Source organism: Sinocyclocheilus rhinocerous, unplaced genomic scaffold, assembly GCF_001515625.1.
Source record: "Sinocyclocheilus rhinocerous isolate Xijiao unplaced genomic scaffold, SAMN03320098_v1.1 scaffold1322, whole genome shotgun sequence".
NCBI lineage: Eukaryota > Metazoa > Chordata > Actinopteri > Cypriniformes > Cyprinidae > Sinocyclocheilus > Sinocyclocheilus rhinocerous.
The window spans coordinates 191,837-215,691 of record NW_015657497.1 but is presented as its reverse complement, the minus strand read 5'-3'; the positions used below and the strand labels follow the sequence as shown (position 1 = coordinate 215,691).

General features: G+C 39.4%; 1 protein-coding gene across 2 annotated transcripts in view; it reads right to left on the bottom strand.

The window, feature by feature from the left end:
• The window catches only part of LOC107721158 (GRAM domain-containing protein 4-like), a 67,772-nt gene that overhangs the window by 26,015 nt on the left and 17,902 nt on the right, over positions 1–23,855 (bottom strand). For both annotated transcript variants that reach the window (XM_016529028.1, XM_016529029.1), the window contains exon 3: positions 22,158–22,266. In XM_016529028.1, coding sequence (XP_016384514.1) covers positions 22,158–22,266 — 109 coding nt within the window. The remainder of the gene's footprint in view (positions 1–22,157; positions 22,267–23,855) is intronic.

Sequence of the window (23,855 nt, the reverse complement as noted above, 5' to 3'; positions counted from 1 at the left end):
CGGTTATCTAAATCAGACAAAAATACAGGTGCGGGCGGTTGGCGGGTGGATAATTTATTTGAAGCTGCGGATTCGGGTGACGTTTTAGCTCATCCGCGCATCACTAATATATATATATTTTTGCCCATTCACCCTGGAAGCCGATTGCCTACAATGTGCCACTTTGATGTCTCTTGTATCACTTCACACTCTCTTTTGATATCTCGTGTGATAAAAGGGCTCAAATCAATATGTAATGTCCATTCATTTACTTTTGATATTTAGTAAGTACATTTGTTATAAACCGGATTATTCGCACTCATTCAGCCATTACTACAAAATAAACTCCTTCTGGGTGATACAAAATGCTTCAGCTTCACATAGGGGGCAATTTGACATTGCTTTTCTCAGTATCTCTCCACTCATCTGTTTGGAAATTTTCAGTAGTCTAATGCACCGCTGTGAGCCTGCAGCTATGTTCTCTACACGGTATTTGTTCCCAGCTAAGCGTTATAAATATTTGAGTGCTAATATGAGCTTCTCTCATACAGAGCGTCATAAAGGAGAATAAGGTCTGAATGACCATCAGCGTTCTCTAGTACCTGAACCCTGAGTTCAGAGTGATGCCATTAGTGGAAGTGCTTCTGTCTGATAGATGGTTTCAGATGAAATGAACGCTTTCAATTGTACAGAGGAACATCACTAAGCAGTCAGTCAATTAATCTATAGCAATGTTTCTATTAACAGCATTTAGATTTTCACAAGCCTGGGCTGCCTAAATATAGATTCTAACTAGATTAAAAAAGGCCTGGGATCCTAAGCAACCCTCTACGGACACCTTGGCAATTGAATAGTAGCCCGTCAATCCTCTCTCTCTCTCTCTCTCTCTGCGTGTGTGTGAGTCAAAGTGACGGCAAGGTATGCGCCTTCACACTAGAATTTACGGTAATATTACGTTAAATACAGGTGCGCTGTGCATCCATTCAGATGAACTGAAAAACAGCTGCTAAACTTATACTTGGCCTCCAACTCACACAATGGCGAGTAAAATCTGAGAATTTATTAGCCATTGGCTAATATTAGACATCATTTAGTCGCCAGAGTGAAGATTTAGTCGCATATGCGAGTGATTTACTCGCAATGTAGAGGGTTGCTAAGATAGCACCCAACCCTTGTTAGTGGTGTTAGATAACATAAGCATCACTATTACTATTGAGTTACAGAAAACTTAGTGTTGAACTGTGGCACGTAATGTTTGTTCTGCATATGTGAACACTATCTCAAATCGTGTACAATTACTTTTCTAAACAATCTGACCAGCAGTTTTCACCTTGTTGATGATACAATGGTTAAGAATCACTAAAAAAGTATCGTTCACTTTTGATGCGAACATAGAACATCGATGCGAACATAGAACAGTGTGCCTACATAGGAATTATGTAGCCTTTCAAAATATACTTAATATATAGCAAGCGCTAACACAGGTGACTATGCACACTAGAAAGTTTCATTATTGTCTGGTGTCTGTGCTATTAGAAGTTATGAGCAATTAAAAAAAATTATTTATACTCATTTAAACCAAAGTCCCTTTAAGACAAATCATTTCACTCGGTGGCCATCTCTGAAATGCCTCTCGGGTGCTCATACAAGTGCAGCTCCTATCTCTTTGAATGGGTAAACATCAAATTCTCCAAAATTGTTTGCCAAGCTTACAATTAAATTTCATATTTGAAATCACCAATGAAATATGACAACAACTGTCTCATAAATGTTGTTTCTTTTGCTCAAATAACGTTAAAAAAGCGTATTATTCAATCTAGACCAGCCAGTGCTTATGCGCAGTCCTAAGCGTGCAACTCAGAATGCTGACTGTTTCTATAGCAAACGGGACTTCTAACGGCAGCTGAAGTGACGCAATAATTTTACAGATTAGCAATTGGCTCATTTACTCAGAAAGCGAGGCTTCCTTCAATGGAGCGGCCATATTGAGCGTTGTATTTTTCCCCATTTAAAACTATACGAGTGACACGTCTTGGGTATTCTAGTCTTTGTTTAAACTAAATATGTTGTGGTCAAAAGTAGTTTATTGTTGTTCCATCTTTTTTGTTTCTTTATCGACTGTGAAACATCGGTCTGGGCCAGTGTTGCCGCATTGTGGATAAACTAATTAGTGCAAAAAAAGTTAAGGCACATGTACAAGCTGAGCAAATATAGAAAAATATGTCTGGGTGTGTACAGTTTATGTACATACTATGCTAATGATTAAATTTATGTTGCACACCGCATGCATACCCTAGTGTACACATTAAAACTGATGTATACATTGGGCTTTTTTTTAAGAGGTCAGAACTACTCAGACCAATGCAGTAACTGCATAACAAAATGTTAACAACTACTTACAACACCTTAGCAACTGCATAGCAAGATGCAAATAACCACTTAGAACACCTTACTGCATAGCAATATGCTAACAACTACTTAGAATACCTTAGCAACTGCATAGCAAGATGCTAACAACTGCCCAGAACACCTTAGCAACTACACAGCAAAATGCTAACAACTACCTAGAACACCTTACTGCATAGCAAGATGCTAACAATTGCCTTGAACACATTAGCAACTGCATAGAAAGGTGTTAACAACTACTCAGAATAGATTAGCAACTGCACTGCAACATGCTAACAGCCACTTAGAACATCTTAGCAACCACAACGTCCTGGCAACCACTCAGAACACCCTATTAACGGCATAGAATGTGCCAACAACCACTGACAACATCTTAGCAATGCTAGCATCGCAACACTCTGAAAACCTCCCACAACACCCTAGCATTGTGATAGTCAGAAAATTGAGACATAAGAATAAAATTGTTCATGCAAAAAATTCTTGCTGAGCTCTCTTGCCAAAGGATTATTTGGAACCTTCTTGCTGATGACCAAATTACACAATGTGTCTATTCAACTGCAACCAACATCTTTGGATCTGTGTCCATCATTACAGACATGCCACGCTGAGAAAAGACTGATTATGATATAACAGCAATCAGTACATCTGCTCCAGAATCAACATTCTGTATGCAAATCTCATTGATCTTCATGCATCAAAAAGAATCGGTCTGTTCAGACAGAAAGATCATATATTTTTGCCCTTTGTTTTCTTATTCGAAGGCTGAATCATTCATTTGTCTGTCATCAGTCTGTTATGAACTCCAATAGGCTATATGTTGACAGGAGTGCTGAAATTATGTGTTAGAAAGACATATCACAGTTAGTCATTTCACAACATCACCTAAAATGTCCTAAGTAACTGAACATTGGGAAAACAAACTGTACAATATAGAAATACACTTTACACCCAGCAGCTTCAGCTGAAGTGCAAGGGTTTGACTAGTACAGTGTCATCCTATGGGCAATAGTTGTAATAGCATTTTTATTGCAATAGTGATTTATTTAAAGGTGCACTATGCAGAATTTTCCAAAATAAATAAATAAATAAAGGATAGACTCATATTATCCCTCTCTATCATAATTTATGATACACTAGAAGCGTGTGTTGGTGTGTCTCAACAGAGACATTGCCCTGTGTCTGTATTTTCTTCTTGTTTTGCTGTGCTCAGGATGTTTCTGGACTGCAACTTTTGGCCAATGGGTTTGTAGCCCCAGGCCAATAACGACATGTGGCACAGGTGAGGGCAGGCCTTTATCATCTGTCTGAAGCTTGCGAAGCTCTGCTAAATTCTCCCGTCTGGACACAAAAACAATTTTTTTCAAGTTGCTATTGGCGGTAGGTCCTGCCTAAAAAGGGGAGGAACTACTACCAAAGCAGAGACTAGACAGAAGTAATTCTACATGTGGGGCACCAAGCTCAGTACAGAGGCTGACCGAAAGGGCATACAAAGCAAGTACTGAGCCTGGCGTCAGGGTCCTCCACCGAGCCTGACAGCTGGAGGGTGCTTGGAGGATGCTCAATCCAGGGTTTGTCAGATGAGGAATATACCTGGAGAGATGAGATGGCGCTCACACCCCCTGTTGAAGGGGAATGGCGCTGCAAGCGAGACACCGAGGCCAGTCTTCCCACCATTTACCTGTGAGTACTCAACACACGGGAAGACACTGGCTCAACACGGAGGTTGTAAAACCTTGCAAAGGTATTTAAAGGTATTTAACCTCCTCGTGCCTCTCAGGAACCTGATGACCAGGTCGTGCTTTCCCGCGGACCTGTGCTGCAACAGCCACCACATACACTTTCAAGGTGGAGGGGGACAGCCTCCACTCCAACCTCTCTTGTAGAAAGTAAAGCACAACACTGATCGGGCATCTCCGGGGGTCTTCTCGACAAGAAGCACACCAGTCAGCGAACAGACTCCACGTCAGGGCATAAGCCTGCTAAGTAGAGGGAGCTCTGGCCTGAGTGATAGTGGCTATCACTGCCTGTGACAGACCACTCAAGTCTTCTTCGTCCCGTCCAGGAGCCAGACGTGGAGGTTCCATAGATCTGGACATGGGTGCCAAATTGTGCCCTGCCCCTGAGAAAGAAGGTCCTTCTTCAGGGGGTTTCGCAAGGGAGGGGCTGTCGCGAGGTGCACCAGATCCGAAAACCAGGTCCGGGTGGGCCAATAGGGCGCAACCATCAAGACCTGCTCCTCGTCTTCCCTGATCTTGCACAGGGTCTGTGCAAGGAGGCTCACTGGGGGAAATGCATATTTGCGCTGTGTGCCAGCGCATCCGTGCCAAGGGTCCCCTCAGTCAGGGAATAAAAAAGCTAGGAATGGGAGGCAAACAGGTCTACCTGAGTGTCCCCAAATCGACTCCTTATCAGCTGGACCACCTGGGGGTGGAGTCTCAATTCTGCCGGGAGTGTAAGCTGTTGTGAGAGCATGTCGGCTGCACGATTGAGCTCCCCTGGGATATGAAAGGTGCTCGGCGACTTGAACTGCGTCTGATTCGTCGCAGTCGGATACCATATGCCCCAGGAACTTCTGAAACTGTTTCAGTGGAACCGCTGTTTTTCCCCTGAACTAGTTCAGGCAGTTCAGCACTGACTGGGCACGCCCATTTGTGAGCCAATCTTTCATGTTGACAGAGTCCAACTCCATACCGAGAAAAGAGATGCTCTGCATGGGGGAGAGCTTGTTCTTCTCCCAGTTGAACTAAAGCCCCAACTGGCTGAGGTGCCGGAGCACCAGGTCCCTGTGTTCACCCAAATCTTGAGAGTGAGCTAGAATTAAATAGTTGAGGATACGGATGCCCACTTCCCTTAACGGGGCAAGGGCACCCTCTGCGACCTTGGTGAATGTCAGGGCCACTTCGCTGTCTGTTTGGTGGGCTTAGAGGCTGCCTGGGGCATGGGCTGTGTCACCTTCCTCGTGGCTCGAAGTTGTGGCTGAGGTATCATGGCAGCCTGCACCGGGGCAGATGTAGATGCTGCAGGGGGACGCCCTTGACAACGAGCAGACTGGAGGCCAGCCTGTGGTGGCAGCAGTATCACACCGGGGCAAGATGTGCTTGATGACCTCGGTCTGCTTCTGGACTGTCGAGAACTGCTGGGCAAAGTACTCTCCAGTGCCACCGAAAAGGCCAGCCTGTGAGATGGGGGTGTCAAGAACGCAAGCCTTGTCAGCATCCCTCATCTCAGCAAGTTTGGTCCAGAGATGTCACTGCTGGACCACCAAGGTGGCCATCATCCGGCGGAGGGCCCGCACTGTCACCTTAGTCACCCATAGAGCGAAGTCGGTCACCTTGCGCAATTCCTGCATCAACCCCGGCTCGGAACTACCCTCGTGCAGCTCCTTTAGTGCTTTGGCCTGATGGACTTGCAGGATGGCCATCGCATGCAAGGCAGAGGCTGCCTGTCCAGCATCAGCTTACAGGCCTTGGACGGGAGACACAAACGATCCCTCCAGGTGACAGCCTCCTGCAGGCATAAGTGCACCACAATTGCACGCTCTGCCTCGGGGATTTCCACATAACCCTTGGCAGCCCCACCATCTAGGGTAGTGAGGGAGGAGGTGGCTTCAGGGAGAGAAAGGTGCCCTCCATGACTTTGTGACCTCCTCATGCAACACCGGGAAAAATGGCACTGAGACAGGTTGCGGCGGCGAGTTGCACCCCGTGCCCAGGAACCAATCATTCAGCCGAGAATGCTCTGGGTTGTGCGGAGGCTTTCGTTCAAGTTCAATATTCTCAGCTGCCCGGGAAACATAGCAGACATTTCAGAGTCAGACTCTGACTTTGCAGTCCTCCCAGAACGAGGAAGTTCAGCAGAGTCCTCATCCATGAACATGCACTCACAATGAGGGCATGAACCATCCGCAAATGAAGTCTCAGCATGCTTTCGGCCCAGACACGTTAGACAACAATCATGGCCGTCATAGGGGAAACTGCTCTTTTATGCCGAAGGGGGGAATCACAGGGAGGGAATCACAGCAACTAACTGTGTTATTTCCGGCGAAACCACTGAATGCGCCGTAAACAGAAATGTCCAGTGAAGAGAATTTCCCGCAGGTGATTGGAGAAAATAAGAAGCACATAAAGCAGCAAACGTACAGCTCCGAAGCTGAATGAGTGGATGCATGCCGCCCTCTTATATATCCATGTGTACGGGGGAGTGGTTGGGCATGCAAATTCCATTCTCCAATGTCCATTGGCCTTTTACTACCCGAGTAGTAAACAGGTGATTAGGGCTCCCAAGGGAAACCCCATACATCAGTATCGACATAACGTAAAAAGTGACTGACTGAATGGGAACCACTGTTACCCTCCCCAGGAGTGGTCGACCAACAAAGATCTCTCTAAAAGCAAGACAAGTAATAGTCCATGAGGTTGCAAAGAGAACCTAGGGTACCTTCTAAAAGATCATGTGGACAAGCCAGAGGGCTATTGGAGAAAGGTTTAATGGACAGATGAGAACAAAAATTTTAGTTTAAATGGAAGCTCGATGTTTAGAGAAAAGAACACATTGCATTCCAGCACAAGAAACCAAGTATGGTGACCCATACTCGGAATTTGTGCTCTGCATTTAACTCATCCAAGTGCACTCACACAGTAGTGAACACATTTCTGCTGCGCCCGGGGAGCAGTTCGGGGTTCGGTGCCTTGCTCAAGGGCACCTCAGTCGTGGTATTGAAGGTGGAAGAGAGCGCAGGTTATTCACTCCCCCCACCGACAATTCCTGCCGGACCTGAGACGCGAACCTGCAACCTTCAGGTTACAAGTCCAACTGCCTAACCATTAGGCCACGACTGCCCCACATTCATGCAGCAAGACAACCCAAGCACACAAGTCGTTCTACCAAAGAATGGTTAAAGAGAAACAAAGTTCTTGTTTTGGAATGGGCAAATCAAATTCCAGACCTTAATAGAAAATTCTAAAGGGTTCACAATCTTTCAAGCAGCACTTGATGTTTTATGATGTGTGGCGGGAAGAGCAAATGACAGACACAGTGGGTGTGGTGTCAGGCCTCAGAGAGGCTTTTACATAACAGAAATAAAACATAAAATGTCCAAAACAGGGAATAAAGAATCCAAGGGTAACGAGTGTCCAAAATAAATGGGGGATCTGGTGTCCTCGTTGTGCTGGAGAATCATGAAAAAAGGGCAGTGTTCAGATAGGAGGGGTCCAGGTAAGGGGCGGGGTCCGTCGGCTAAACACGCTTCTGTCTCTCTGGGCCGGGGCATGAGGGGCGGCGGCTTCATCCCAGTGGCTCTTCTTCCCTGGCCCACAGCACTTGAGGCGAATAGTGGCCCGGCATCCTGGCCCATCAGCGGCATCAATCCAGACTGCAGGTCCGGCGGCTCACATCGCTGCGGGAGTCCCTCCACGCTCCCTTCCTGGACCCAAGAGGACACCAGCATGCACAGCGAAAGAGATCGGTCTCTCGATGAGAGTGTCAAATGTACCAGCCTATTGTGCGTAACAGGAAGTTTAGTGCAACGTTTAACAGGGGTAATAGCTGGGTCACAGCATATCCTTGTCTAACATGGACCAAAATGTTGGCATATAGTCACACGCCAGTGTTTAAAAAACTAGTGAGCTGCCATCTGTATACAGTTTACATAAGTACTCAGCAGCAACCTTAGACAGCATCCTAAAAGAATTAGTTTTAAAAATCAAAATTTACAATTGAAATGCTCTTCAACAGCAGCCTTTAAATTTGACTGTATTAACAATATAGAAAGGCCTCTAGTTACTTATTGTTTAATTATACCACAGAGTATAAATTAGCAACAGTTTCTTATAATGGAAATGATAAGCAATATGAAGCCAGTCATGGTAAGAATTCTGGGAAGGTCATGAAATATATATGCCACTCTGTCTCTGTATCTTTTTTGGTTCTCCCTCTCCCATCACTCTTTTACTCTATCCGTAATAATAGCCCTTCAAACTGTGCCTCACAATCTCTCTCTATGTCAGTAGATTCACATCACCCCCACAGACAGAAGTAGTCGCCATCAGGCACCAATAACCGAAGTGAAGCGATCTACTGAAGTGCTGATAGTTCCCCATCCTGCACAACAAAGCAATTTCAGAATGACCACACAAACACCAGACAGATAAACAGAGATATGAGCCATTCTTTCTGATGTATTTCATGAATACACATTGCATTTTAGTCAGAGGAGATTAAACTAAACATTTATTGTTTTTATACATTATGGATAGCTTGAAAGTTGACAGAATATATACATTTTTCATCTATGTTTACAACAGCCCTTACAAAAAGTGGCTGTGACTGTACCGTGGTACAGTAATGATATCGTGGTAATAACTTACAGGGTTAGTTCACCCAAAAATTAAAATTGTGTCATCATTTATTCACTCTCACATCGTTCCAAACCGATAAGACTTTCATTAATTTTCAGAACACAAATGAAGACATTTTTAATAAAACCTGAGAGAGATTTATGACTCCAAAAACAGGCATGCATTAAGCTGAACGTGCATTAGAGAGCTACGCAAAAGTGAAGATATTTTGAGAATTAAGAATTTTTGTTTTGTTTTCGCACCCAAAATCTGAATAAAAACATTAGAGTCACATGGTTTGTTTTAATGACATTTTTGGAGCCTTTATGACCTTATGGATGGACAGAAATCTCTCAGGTTTCTTAAAAACTATCTTTATGTGTGTTCCAAAGAATAACAAAAGACTTATGGGTTTAGAACAACATGAAGATGAGTAAATGATGACAACATTTTCATTTTTGATTGAACTAACCCTTAAATATATACCATGATACTGAATGATTATCATACTTCATTGAATACCCTTGTATTTCTATGGTACATGTTCAAAAACATAATATGCTCACAGATTTTTCTAAAAGAGCAAACAGCATGAAGGGGTCAATTCCCAGGATGCACTGTTCTGTGAACTTCTTAACACATAAGCGCATCACATATTTTATCTGTTAATTTAAAGGGGTCATATGATGTTGCTAAAATTGGCCAGCTATCCAGTGAGTTGCAATTGGCCGAATACCTCAAGCGTGTGACGGAAATGTTACGCCCCTTACCATTGTATTTCCTCAGCAACCAGCACGGATCAGCTCCAGGCATGACGAAGCGGATATCGTCCTCTTTTGGAAGACCAAACAAAGTAGTTTCGCTTTCACAACGAACACACACGGCAACAACAATACTACAGCGAGAGTCAAAGTTACGCCTTCTTTCTTTGCGTGAACATTTGGGTGGGGTGTTATGCAAATCTTCCCACATCGTGACGTAAACATGTGGGGGCATGTTAGAACGAGCCGTTTTAGGTAGGCGTGGTTGACTCAACTTTTATAAAGAATATCTCTTTGGATTTGAGACTTTAGTATTTGCAACTTTACAGATCTTCTTTATGCACCAAGTGCTTGTAACACTCCAAAGAGAAAGGAAAAATTAAAATCGCATTATATGACCCCTTTAAGATAACAACTACACTGTCTGTGCACTCATATAAAATGTGACATGACTTTATAAAACTAGGCCAAGGAAAACTGAACTTCATGATAACTGGCACATCTTTTAATTATTATTTTAATAGAAGTTAACATTAGTCATAAAACATATTGCATTAGTAAATGCAGTCATTTTGCTGTTTACTCATTCAATATGAATTTTATGAATTTGCATTAATGTAAACATCATAATACCATGTCCTAACCAGATGCAAATGGTGCAAAACACGATAAAAGGTATCTGTCAAATTTAATCAGAGTTTTTGTCCTAGACAGCCATGACAACAATATGTGACAAGCGACAGGAAATTATATATTAGAAACATTTCTGCAGCTTTGCATCTGGACAAGATAAACTGTGTGTCAAAAGATGATAATCTCAGGTACTGATTATGTGCTTTCTATAGTGTTAAAAGGTATAATCTTAATTAAAATATCATTATGCATGACTATAAGCCATAATGAAAGCTTCATTGGCTAATTTACCACAGATCTTGAAAATAAATGAAAAGGGAAACAAAGTGCTTGTCGCTGGAATCTTATAGCATTGCGTTTATTTAGTACAAAGTGTCAAGTGCATACACATTAATGTGCACACAGTATCCTCTCTTTAATATCATAATTTCCATTATTATCTCTTAGCAAAATCTGGAAGCAGTGCACTTAAATTGCACTGAATAAAAAAACAGATTTGTTTTTATAGCTAAGAAGTACTGTACATGTTTGTCTTCTAAGGCTAGTTTATAATTAATAATTAATAATAATTTGCAGCATCTTAAAATATACAATAAACAAACAATATTTACCCAGAATAAAGGGAAATGACAAACTGTGTATGTGTACCTCAAATTCCGAGTCAGAGCACAATGATAAATTAATAGCACAAATACACACAAGCTAATTTCATGTCCACCTGTTCAGACCTTATAAAAGATTCAGGAGCTCTCAGAGTTGTTACACACACTCAAACCGGCCTAACTGTGTGAGGCTGTGAGGTCATTTTATGTATCCATCCCCATCCATCTGTCCCTGAATAAAACCTCACTGACTTCCTCTGCTAATGGTTTCACACTGGAACATTATGAGTATTGGTAGAACAACACAAAGACATTGAAAATTACTCTGAGAGCTCCACTGACAGTGTCTATGTTGTTCTCAAACATTTAAATATAAAAGCAATTACACAAAGACTTAAAGGGGAAAAAAATTGCGACATTCTAAGGCCAACCCATTTATATCCCAGTGGCGGATCCTGACATAGGCGATACAGGATTGTGCCTAATCTTAGTTCTGCTCACCATTTTAATTGAAATTGTTTCCTTACAAGTAACTTTTTCTAAGCAGCTCTGTGAGCTATTTATCTCTCCCTGCAGCCAACCTTCCCATCTCACTTCTGCTGCTGTCTAGGCAAACCAAAACATAGTGGACGAGGGATGTTATATTAATATCCATGTACTGCTCAGGTTTAGTTAATAAAATCAGTATATTTCTGAAACAAATGCAAATAAAATCCATCCAGTTATTTCTGTTTTGGATAAATAGTCTTTTGTTATGGGATTCAAACATACGGCTTTTTGATTTTAGTCCAAGTCTCTTATTTCTTGACCAACATAACTCTTTTTTTTTCTCTCTATTGTGACGCAACACAATATGGCAACAAGACTCGACAAAATCTACCACAAATCACAGCCAATGAGAATAGCCTTTGGGTGGGCTCTCTTTTCACACTTGCAATGAATTGGATGAGTTACATAATTATATTAATAACAGATAAAAAAAAGAAATGATGTGTTGAGTAGGTCCTGGCCTGTTTTTGAGTCCCATCCCATCTCTCAGCATAAAGTATGATTTAAAGCTTATTCCGGTAAAGAAACGCCCACTTAGACAGGAAAAACACTGTTTTGGCTGACATGTAAAGACAGCAACTACTCAAATTGATGATGTCATAATAGTTTGAATAAATGACTGTGGGCATGCCATCAAAGACCTCCCAGTGAAACAACCTGAAGCAAAGTTCACAAGCGGTCACTTGTACTGTAGGTTGCTGGTCTTAAGAACTCTTACGAAAAAGAAGTTTATTCAAGTGTGCTATTAGTATACTTCTTTTAAACTAAAAAATAGGAAAGTATACTTTCAGTCTACTTTTGATGTACTTTTCAGAAATGTGCTTTATATACTTCTCAGAAATATACTTAAAATGACATTTAAGTATACTTGACTTATACTTAGAAAAAGTCTAAACAAATTTGAGCTAATACTTCGCGCTTCGGGAATCCATGTTTTCATTGTTATCAGACCAGAGGGCGCTATTACACATCTTCTTTACAGAATATCCAAAAAACAAGTGAAGAAGAAACCGAAACAACAGATGCTTCCACATGTAATCTAACACAATCATCAGACGTAAAACAGCATCAAAACTGTGTAACGTTATGGAATAAATTGTAGACCCACGAAGAGGTAATGACTGTCAAGCTTTGGGGTGTTGACTGACTTCATCTACGTTTGGATTATCATTCTGAATCCAATTCATAGTCTTTTTTCAGCTTTTTGTTCAAAATGTTGTTTATTTATTTATTTGTTTTTTTATTCATGAAACTTACCCACATTCAAGTGTTTATAAAAAAAGAATGCATTGAAATAATACACTTACAAGAATACTACTAGTACACTGATATTTGTATACCTACTACATAAAGTATACTTAAAAATATAATTGAACTTTACTTAAGTATACTTAATAAAATAAACTTGAAGTATACTTATTTTTGGTAAGGGAAGCTTACATGTACTCTTACTAAGCATGGCAACAATTCATGTAAACCTATTAAGAGCACAGCAGAGATGAATGACCGCCCTGGAGAAATACTAACAAAACAGTTAACAAAGCTAACAGCTAACATACTCCCTGTTAGCTCAGAACAAATGTTCTACTAATGTTATCAATTCCTCCCTCATTCGGTCTCTGCTTGTGTAATTAGCATTGACCAGTGACCTGGTTTGCAGTTCTGGTCATACTGTCACACTTCATTGCATCATGGGACTATAGCTTTGGGCATGACCTCTTTTAGTGTTGTCACAACACACCATCAAACTCTCAGCCAGTGTGTTAAAATGTGCAGATGCCACAGGACAAGTACATCAATTATCCTAAATACTAAACCTTTAAAAAGCAATGGAAGCTAAATACCACTCCAGATAAAGAATTAGTAATACAGATTTGAAAACTTAAAGCAGCAACAGTACATCCAAAAATGAAAATTCGGTCACTTGCTCACTTAGGGTTAGGTTGCCTTTGAGGTCATCTTTGATTCCATTGCAGAAGAACTCCATATCTGAGAGAAAAGGCCTCCATGCATTAAGACCTGATGTCCAATCGAAGTAAAGTAGCTTTCAGTTATCAAGCACCCAGTGATTTTCTAAATCCACAAACAAAAGGCTCCTTGAGGTTTGTCTTTGCATCTTGGTGCACCAAATACTTGTGGCCAGTTTTGCTTGCTGTGAACTAGTCCAAATGGCAGGAAATGTACTGTAGGATCAAGAAGCTGGCATCCAATAGATTATGTAGGTGTGCATCCACTACTGCCTACCACAACTCTTATGACAACAATCATAAAATGCAGCTCAGCAGACTGCATCTAAAACCTGCGGGTGGATTACGCACCTAGAGGAAAACTATTGTTCCTTGCTGATTGAGGTGAAACAAAAGCTCTATTCACCAGAGAAAGCCACTGGCCATTCTGGCACTTTGCTCACATTCTGTAAGGTCTTTTTCACAACACTGAGCAGCAAGTTGTTTGAAATAGAGCCATGTGCTAACACAAAGACTATACAGTGACGTTATCAAACTCAACATGGTCATGTAATTCAGTCTTGACATTTGCATGACTCAGGTTAAGTAATGTTAACCAGGCTGTTGTTAAAAATGGATCCATTTGAATTTTTTCCAATCATGATTTGCATGCTCAGTGTTGCACCATTAGGAATAAAGGTTCAGGTTTCTTTGAACATTTATAAAAATATCTAAGAGTATCAGTTTAACTTTGATATTGTTTAACAACTGTACCTCAGAGGCAGAAGATCCAGTTCCAATTACTTTAACCAAGCACCAATAACCATATCAATCATCATTTTTCTACTTTGATATTACCAAAAGCTATCAGATAGCATTGTTTGACCATTGCTTTATTTTTGTGCTCCATTATTTTATTAAACAAAGCTCAAATATTGTGGTCTTGGTCCATCTATGATGATCTAAAGACCATCACTTTTTTTTTTTTTGGTCTGGATCTGAGATCAGAAGGGCAATTGAGCCACCGTACAAAGTCTCCATGTGTTTTAAACATCAGCATTTTCTCTCTTTTATATTATTGGGGTTGGATCAACAGGTCTTGAATTTTTGGGTTTGAATTTTGGTGTTGGGTCTTTGCATTTAGGGGTCTTCTCTTTGCCTGGCTCTTGGGGTGTTTGGTATTAGTTTGGGACTTAGTCTAATGGGGTGTGGTATTGGTCTGAGGCTGGTGTTTGGAGGTCCAGTATTGGCCTTGGTCTTAGGCAAACTGATATTGATTTGTCATTGTCTGAGTCTTACAGGGAGGGCCTGTTATTGTTGTGGGACTGGGCTTTAGGGAAGCCTGGTATTCATCTGGATCTTAGGGGGTCTGATATTAGTCTGGATTTTAGTGGCCTTTACAGTCTTTGGGAGTCTGAAATAGGCTTAGTCTTAGGGGGTCTGGTACTGGAGTGGCTCTGGGACTTGAGGGGCCTGGTATTGGTTTGGGCCATAGATAATCTGGTATTAGTCTAGGTCTTTAGGGAGTTTTGGTAATAGTTTGAGTCTTTTGGAGTCTCAAATTGGTCTTAGTCTGAGGAGTTCTGGTATTGAAGTGGCTCTGGGCCTTTAGGGGCTGTAGGGAGTATTAGGTATTAGTTTAGGTCTTTTAGGAGTTTGGCATTGTTTTGAGTCTGGGTCACTTGAAGACTTTGTTTTAGAAATTGTTATTGAGACATTATACATTTTTAAAGTTGAGGAGATCGTTATTAAGTTAAATTCTTAATGCCAAAGCAACAATATTCTAGTAAACTATAATAAATTATCAAATGAACTATTCTGCCATCATCTTTAATTATTCATGGTGAGATCTTTGAGACACTGTTCTTGGTTTTGCGAGTCTTGGGTTGAGACATGGTTGGCTTATTGTTGTACTGTGATGTGTGCTGCCTTTCACAGCAGTGAACCTCTCGTTCATCTGAGAGGAAACATAAGCTTTCTCTCTCTGAGTCAGCGGCAGCCTTTCAGAGCAACAATAAACCCCTAACTGAATGCCGCTGTCGCATAGTAACCTGCCTGAAAGGAAGAGAAAGTGGAGGAGAGGGTGTGGGTGTAGTAAATAAGAGACAGTCTCTCAGAGTTTAGGAGGAACAGATTTGGAGGAGTACTGAGGGAAATTACATTGGCACGATGTTTCTGTATATAGCATCAAACCCCAGCAGGATGAGACCATCTGAACCACCAGGCTTCTGCTGGCATTTATCATTATAATGTGTGGGGCTCTTCCAGGGGGGCAAATTACCAAGACTAGAGTTTTTAGAGGTATAATGAAAGTCATTTTCATATATTACTCTCTTTTAACATCCTCGTTTTCTCCTTCTGCTATTTTATTCTCTTCTGTGTAAAGAGCTCTGGATCAATGTTGGCCCACTCACTGGCCTAATTCTGTCCCACTCTTCAGCTGGTATTTTACAGGCTGTCACAGTTCCTGCCAGCGGCACTACTGTCATACTAATTATAAGTCAAGGCCACAATGAAGAGACAAATCTGACAAGCAACCAATGATGCTTTATTTTACATTACATTTTTTACATTTCTAAAGAAATGTGAGAGGTGTTTGCCCATACAAAACTAGCCCCCACGACTATACTAACACAGTAGGCTATTGACAGGTTTTGGAATGTGGTTGTTAAGGTGTTCTAAAATGTTGCTAGTGCATTGTTATGTGGTTACTAGGAGGTTCTGAGTGGTTGCTGGGGATTATTCATATTCTGAAACCTACATGTGACTTCGGTCCCTCTTTCAGTTTAGTCCATTTTATTGTCTGCAAGTTGAAAACCGTGAGTCTGACTGCTTAGAAAAGTAATTGTACACTTCTCATCAACAATGTCTGCAGCACAAATAATGCAAAACAAATAATGTATATATATATATAATGCTTCATGGGATCGCAGTCCTTTCGCTCAAAAAAGCTGTGATGTCTGTTTTGTATCTTTTTATTTTTGTACAATTTTCTAATATTTTTTTTTGCTTCAAACTGAAGTTTGTAATGTTATGATTAATGCAAGTTGAAAACCGTGAGTCTGACTGCTTAGAAAAGTAATTGTACACTTCTCATCAACAATGTCTGCAGCACAAATAATGCAAAACAAATTATGTATATATATATAATGCTTCATGGGATCGCAGTCCTTTCGCTCAAAAAAGCTGTGATGTCTGTCTTGTATCTTTTTATTTTTGTACAATTTTCTAATATTTTTTTTTGCTTCAAATTGAAGTTTGTAATGTTATGATTAACCTCGTGGCTGGTTGGCTTGGTACATGGCTTTTAACAAAGACTTTTTAAAAATCCCTATGGTTCAAATAACGAAAAAAAAACAAAAACTTCTGGAACCAACCCTGCTGAAAAAGGGGGTGGGCACTGTTACACTCTACAGTGAAATTCATGCACACTACAAAATTGACAAGATGATAATACATGGGTCGTACAAAACAAAACAAATTCTACTGATATTTGGTTGGTCTTATTTTATGTAAAACAAAATTTGTTTGTGATCGTTTTAAACTACGCATTAAACAATTTTGGCAAAAACTATAAATGATTTTTATCGCCTGTTCTAGTTTCTTTCTGGAAACCTAACAAAACATGATGTCTAGTGTGTGGAGGGAGGAAAGGGAAATACGAGACAGAAAACATGGGATATAAATAATAGTAAAGAGAATAGCTCATTTAGAGCAGTCTGCTGTTAAGGCTGGGAGATTGAGAGTAAATAATGCAGGAAAAGGAATCCTCAGCTCTGATGTGTATTCATTAGGAACTGTTATGTAACACTTATTCCCAGTCATATGTTATGGATATTGTGAAGAGTAGTTTTCAAAACCCAGGCCTCAGATAAATCTTTGGTTTTTCCTTGTGTCCCAGACAATTGAGCTTCCATGCACAAAACAATGTGCAGTTCTGATAAACATTTCAACTCTGAAACTTAGCATTTAGCTTAAATGTAGTCCATTTTCACATAATACAGCTTAAACTGAAATATGTCCAATTTATATGGTTGAATCAGTATTTTCATGTGTGGGTTTTGTGTGTTTTCGGTGTGTGCTGCCAGAGAGAAGGCGATTAACTTTTCGTCTCTTAATCTCATTACTTAACCCTAACGGACATAGAATTATGACACTGCAACAGACACACACATGCTGCCATGAATCAATCATGTCTATAAATCACATCAGAAAACCATTATATATAAAGTGAGGTTCAAAAGTCTGACAACACATTGAATATAATATTCAAAATGTAATGTAAACCTTTTTGTAGGTCACTTATCAAAGCCATAATCCCCCTCCAAAAATAAATAAATAGATACATAAAATAAAATAAATAAAAATAAAAAGGAAAAAGGAAATTCACAATTATCATTATCAACTATTTAGTTAAACAATGCATATTTAAACTGTAATGTAAACCTTTTTGTAGGTCACTTATCAAAGCCATAATCCCCCTCCAAAAATAAATAAATAAATACATAAAATAAAATAAATAAAAAGGAAAAAGGAAATTCACAATTATCATTATCAACTATTTAGTTAAACAATGCATATTTAAACTTAAATGTATTGTGTATATATCTAAGGTCTAGAAAGATGAAGACAAAAGTGTAACAGGAAATGTCTGTGATATCAGCACAACTACTCTGCGATGTCTGGTAATGCAGTGTTAAATGGGTCAGAGCCATAAGACGGCAACACACGGGATAAACACACACACTTAAAATAGACTCTCTGTCATAGGTGGGAATTGATGTCAGCAGAGTGTCAAACTCAGCATCTGTTCCACACACACCCCCATCGATAATATATTGAGCCTAACTGATAGATCATGATGCTAGCAACAGCAAGATGGGTTCAATGTAATGCAAGTCACTTTGGATAGTCAGATGCATCAATGTAAAATATAAATGTACTTAGTTGAATGAACAGGAGGAGAAGGACAAGAGGAAAGGAAACCCATTATTTTCTTGTCCATGAAACATAATAGAAGAATTTCCAAATAAAAAAAAGTGATTTGCACTATCAAAGTCCAGAAATGACAGAAAAGCACAATAAAAGCATTGTAAAAGCAGGCCATAGGATTCTACATTTCAAGAGGCGATAGCTTTGTGTGATGAACAGTCAAATATTTAAGAAAAGCTTGGCCTCCGCAGCGCTCAAATCTTATTCATGTTCAATTCAATGCAAACTTGGGTTCAATCAAAAAAATGATGGCTTAAGACACATCATGCCAAGTCTTTCTTCAGAAAATCTATTGTCATTATCAGGTATATTATTACATCCTGTAGCTCAAGCAGTCCAGAAGGGCAATGCCAAAGTCATGGTTCGAGTTCCCAGGGAATGCATTCCCTAGTCAAGTTCCCTAGTCAAGCAAATACAGCTCTTATAGCTTTGGCACAAATCACACAAAAACTATGATCTGGTCAGGCTAATCTCATGTGTGTTCAAGAGAAAACAAACTCTAAATTTGATCTAAACAGCGGTTGGCTCTTTTAAGTGAGGTAATACTACAGCGTTGTAATTTCTAGCGTTAACATTTCTCCCATTCACATATATGTGCTACATCTCTGGAAGGAAACACATCAGAGCTCACAGACATGACTATAACACTGCTTATCCCGATGCTCCAGCAGCTTCACTCCGTAATCCCTTTCCTGCTTCATATTTTATATCTCTCTCCCCATTCATTTTCCTCTAGCTTGTGTGTGCTGTCTCACTTCCTCTGCAGAGCTCATGTATGGGTGTGTGGGAGTCTGCTGACAGTGGCACGCTTAGGTTTATATAACATTTGATTGTGACTGTGTCATTCACTAATGACCTTCAGTTGCTGCTCATATGTCATTCCGATGTTTAATGTTGCAGTCATGTACACAATGATCATATCACTCCCCCCACACGCATATTTAATTGTTTTCCTGTCAGGGAATAGACTGACTGCCTATTTACCATTGTTTTTATACTGAGCTAATTATATTGTATATACCCTTACACTGTAAAAATGGTTGTGATTTTAACAGTAAAAGACTGTAAAATTATACAGTAAAAACCTGTTAACTGGCTAACAGTAAGTTTCCGTACTATATAAGGTGAATAACTGTAATTACATTTAAGTAAAAATATAAATAAAATGTAAAATACAAATTACAGTTTTTTAAATTAAAATTACAGTTTTTTAATGTTAAAATTACAGTTTTTGGAAGTGAAAAAGAACAAGTCATTGTATAATGTATAGTGAAAAACCGTCAATTGACATTCCCAGAATTCCCTGCATGACACTTCACATTTGATGTTTTTTTTCATTGATATAACCATGTTTCTTAGTTTTTTCTTATCAGTTGTGTACATTAGGGTTTTATCTTGTATCTAATGTTAAATTAATGTTTATTGCATGATTTCAATATCATGTGTGTTACCATGATGGTGTTTAGTATTTGTGTGAATGACAATGTGCACCTTCTATATATTAGTATTTACCTTCTCAGCTTGTGGAAAAGCTACTTGTGATGAGCTTTGATTCATCACGACTTTCTCATGACTTTCTGTTTTTGGTGGTTATCAGTGTATTACAATGGTACAAAACCGATATTAATACTTCAATAGGATGTTATATTAACATTATATCAGTTAATGAAATACGTGAATTTAGGTCTGCAAAACATGTTTAAAAGAATGTTTTAAAAAAATATTGCTACCATATTTTTTTAAGGTAAATTACTGGCAAACACAGCTGCCGGTATTTTACCTTAAATGTCACACACACACACATGTCTGGTCAGCTATCCTTGTGGGGACTCTCCATAGGCACACACACACACATATGTATATATATATATATATTTTAAGGTACACATCAGTATGTTTCTTCCACTTATACTTTCATGCTTCCAAAAGGACATAAAGGTACAATAAATGAAATAGTCCATAAGAGTCACGTACTAGAGTCTTCATAAGCCATACAAGTTATTTAAGTCATTATTCACTGAAAATTTTGAGATCAGTCTAAGCTCTTTTCGGCTATTCATGAGAGAAGTGATGCACTTGTGAATGATTCATTCAGTCAGATATTTTCAGTGAATCAGTTGATCCAGTTCACAAAATAGATTACGTTTTCAGAATCATCTTGATTTTGATTTCATTTAGTGAGCAGCAGTTCACTAGACAGGAGGAGTATCAGTGAATAATTTAAATTTGGTTTGTTCTTCACAATGAAGTTTTCAGAAGGCTTGATATACAGAGTCGTGTGGATGACTTATTTATTTATTTTTTGCTGCTTTTATATATTTTTTTTTTAAGCATAAAAAGCTTCAGTTTCTATTTTTTCACCAGAACAAAGTCAGAGCAACTGACAAGCTTAATTTTTGGCTGAATTATCCCTTTAATAAAGACATTATTTAGTTCCGTTATGAAGCAGTTTTTCTCATGGGAACTGCAGGAAGAACATTTTGTCCCCAGAGTTTTAATTTTATAAATTTTTCTGTATTTATTGCATTTAAATGTTCAGTTATTTTTGTTATAAGAAAAATTTTATTAAACCTGTTATACTGTATTATGACAGCACTTTAAAAAAAAAACTAAATTTCAATATCGTGATAATACCGCATTCCGTGATAAAAGCATTAGCAATTAATCGCAACATGAAAATTTGATACCGGCATATCCCTAGTACTAACATTCCGTCACATAAAAAGATTGCAAACATTCAACAACACCCATATACAAGTACCAAAAATTATTTTTCTCTCACACATCCACATACTCAGGGTGATCAGGATATTCAGTCCAAAATTAGGTAACATTTGTAATTTGTTTGCACCAATAAATGTGGCACAACTTTTTTAGCTGTGTTCTTGGTGTAAACAAGCCATGTGGTAAAATGACCACATAAACACAGCCCCACTGTCATACAGAGGTTACAATTTATCTGCTAAAAGTTTGTCACCACAGTAAACCTTCAACACACCATGATGTATAATGAAGCATATATCTAGAAGAGTTAAAAAAGTATTGCAGCCATTCACAAAACTGGAGACTAACATACTTTGCCTACATGAAAACGCAAAGAAGAGACATACAAGAACAAACCAGAGTGTTGGATCATAACTGAGCCCTGAATTTAAACTGAAATGCACTATTTAAAATAAAGAAAAGCAACATAAGACACAGTCTTCTTAAAAACTCATGTGCAATCAGTGGTGAGCATATATCGGCTATTTTACAGCAGCTTTAAATGTCGCTCATGCAATAAGAATTCAGACTGATGTAATAAAATGTTTATATTAAATATTTGACCTCTGGAACTGATTTTCAGGGACATTTTTATGACAGATGAAAATCTCATCAATTTATGACAAAAGCTCTACTGAATTCATTAAATGAAATTCTGAACAAATCCTTCTGTTCAAAGAGACAGCCCTAGAATAAAATATTATGAAATATATTAAACATAATAAAACCAACCTTAAGGAATTCAGTATGGTGGCATTTTCCCCACAAAATGTTAACTATCAAGTGCATTTATTTTGATTTTTTTGTAATTTCCAGTTGCATGTTTGCCACAAGCCCTTGTTAATTTCTGACCCTGGCCAGAAGTATTTTTAAGAATAATGGTCATATAGTAAAGGCTTCATAAATCATACAAATTAAAATAAACAGTTGAAGTAAGCTACAGTGCTAACTTCTCACTCACATTAGTGCAGCACACGGTCATTTGGGTCAGGTACTGAAAAGGATGATATCATACCGTGGTAAATTTTTGTTATGGTATACAACCCATGCTGAGCCCAGTCTTACTACTGTATAACCTGTAGGTATGAATGAAACACTGTGCATACATAAAGGGCATCCCAACTTCTGTTCAGCTTTATACTCCATATATCATACATAGAATACATGCACAGATATTTTTCCAGTACTCACGTAGGAAGTGTTTCTCCAGTAAGGCAATTTCCAAATGACCCTTGACCTCATTGAGACGTTCCGATTCGCTCCTCAGGTCTTGCATGACAGACAAAGTCCCGAAACCAGCCTAGAAAAAACACACAGTGTTATTGACAGGCATGAGCCTGAAACAAACCACACACAAGCCTCTCCAAGATGTGACTTACAGAATACCAGTCCTCTCTATGATGTCTTCCTCCTGTTTTAGTTTAGGCCAGTCTCAGTGGCAAACGTAGACTGTAATATTCTGACTCACTGATAGCACGACATGAACCTGCTCTGACTCCATCCCGCCACACACACACACACACACACAGACACGCAGGCTGAAAGAACGCAAGATCTGCAGAAAGATGAACCGCAATGAGAAAGAGAGACAGAGAAAGTAGGTGAGTGAGAGATTAGGAGAGAGGGCGGCACTGCAGAGAGAGACAGCAGAAAAGCAGAGGTTTCTCTTTAAGAGGCCAATGCGACTGACAGTGCAGGCATGCTCTCTTCTCTGACACACACACACACACACACACACATGCACGTTTGGTGTCACTGCATTAAACCTCTGACAGTAAAATGCTTGCTTCATGCAATTTGCAGCAGGATTATATCCAAACTGATGAGACACATAAATAAACACATAAGCAACAGTAGGGGAAATAGAAAATGGGAAAATGTGATGGCAAATTAGGGAGAAAAATAGAGTGAAATTAAGGGGATGAGAGAGATTCAGTAGAGCACAACATAGCGAAAAAAGAAGCATTTAAGCAACAAAGTAGCTAAAACTCAGAGGGATTTGGTCATGGGCACTTAGTTCTGGGCTACAGGTTTTTACGAGCCAATCAAGTGCGCCATAAATGTCATGTGACCAATCACCCTGGTGCCGCAGGAACTCATAAAACATCATACATAATAACATAATAATGTAGCCAGTCACACGTCCTTCACTAGTGACTATCTTGAGCTGTCATATCAGGCAGCAGACAAGGAAACATCCAAAAGTCTCAACAAAAAAAGTCACTGATAATTCTAAAATATTTGCCACATCTACCAGTTACTACTAGACAAAAAAAACAATACTATATTTGTAGAATTTTCAAAACTATTTTGATATTTCCAGTTAAAACAGGCATGTTCCAGTGCTAGGAATCAGATATGTCTTAAACCATTTGTTAACATTAGTTAACTACATTCATTAACATTAACATTAGTTATTGAATATGGCGCTTATCACATGCTGTGTGGTATCGGCGTTTGGTATCGGGGCATTTTAACGAGTACAAGTACGAGTACAGGAGACCAGTATCGGGCCCGATACCGATACATCCCTAGTTTTTATACTGTACACCAACCCTACACCTAAACCTACCCCTCACAGAAAACTACTGGCAAGTTTTGAATTTCATAAAACACCATTTTGTATGTTTTTTTTAAGCCTTTTGTTTTACGGGCACACACACACACACACACAGACACGCAGGCTGAAAGAACGCAAGAAGATGAACCGGATGAACCGCAATGAGAAAGAGAGACAGAGAAAGTAGGTGAGTGAGAGATTAGGAGAGAGGCAGAGAGAGCAGAGAGAGACAGCAGAAAAGCAGAGGTTTCTCTTTAAGAGGCCAATGCGACTGACAGTGCAGGCATGCTCTCTTCTCTGACACACACACACACACACACACATGCACG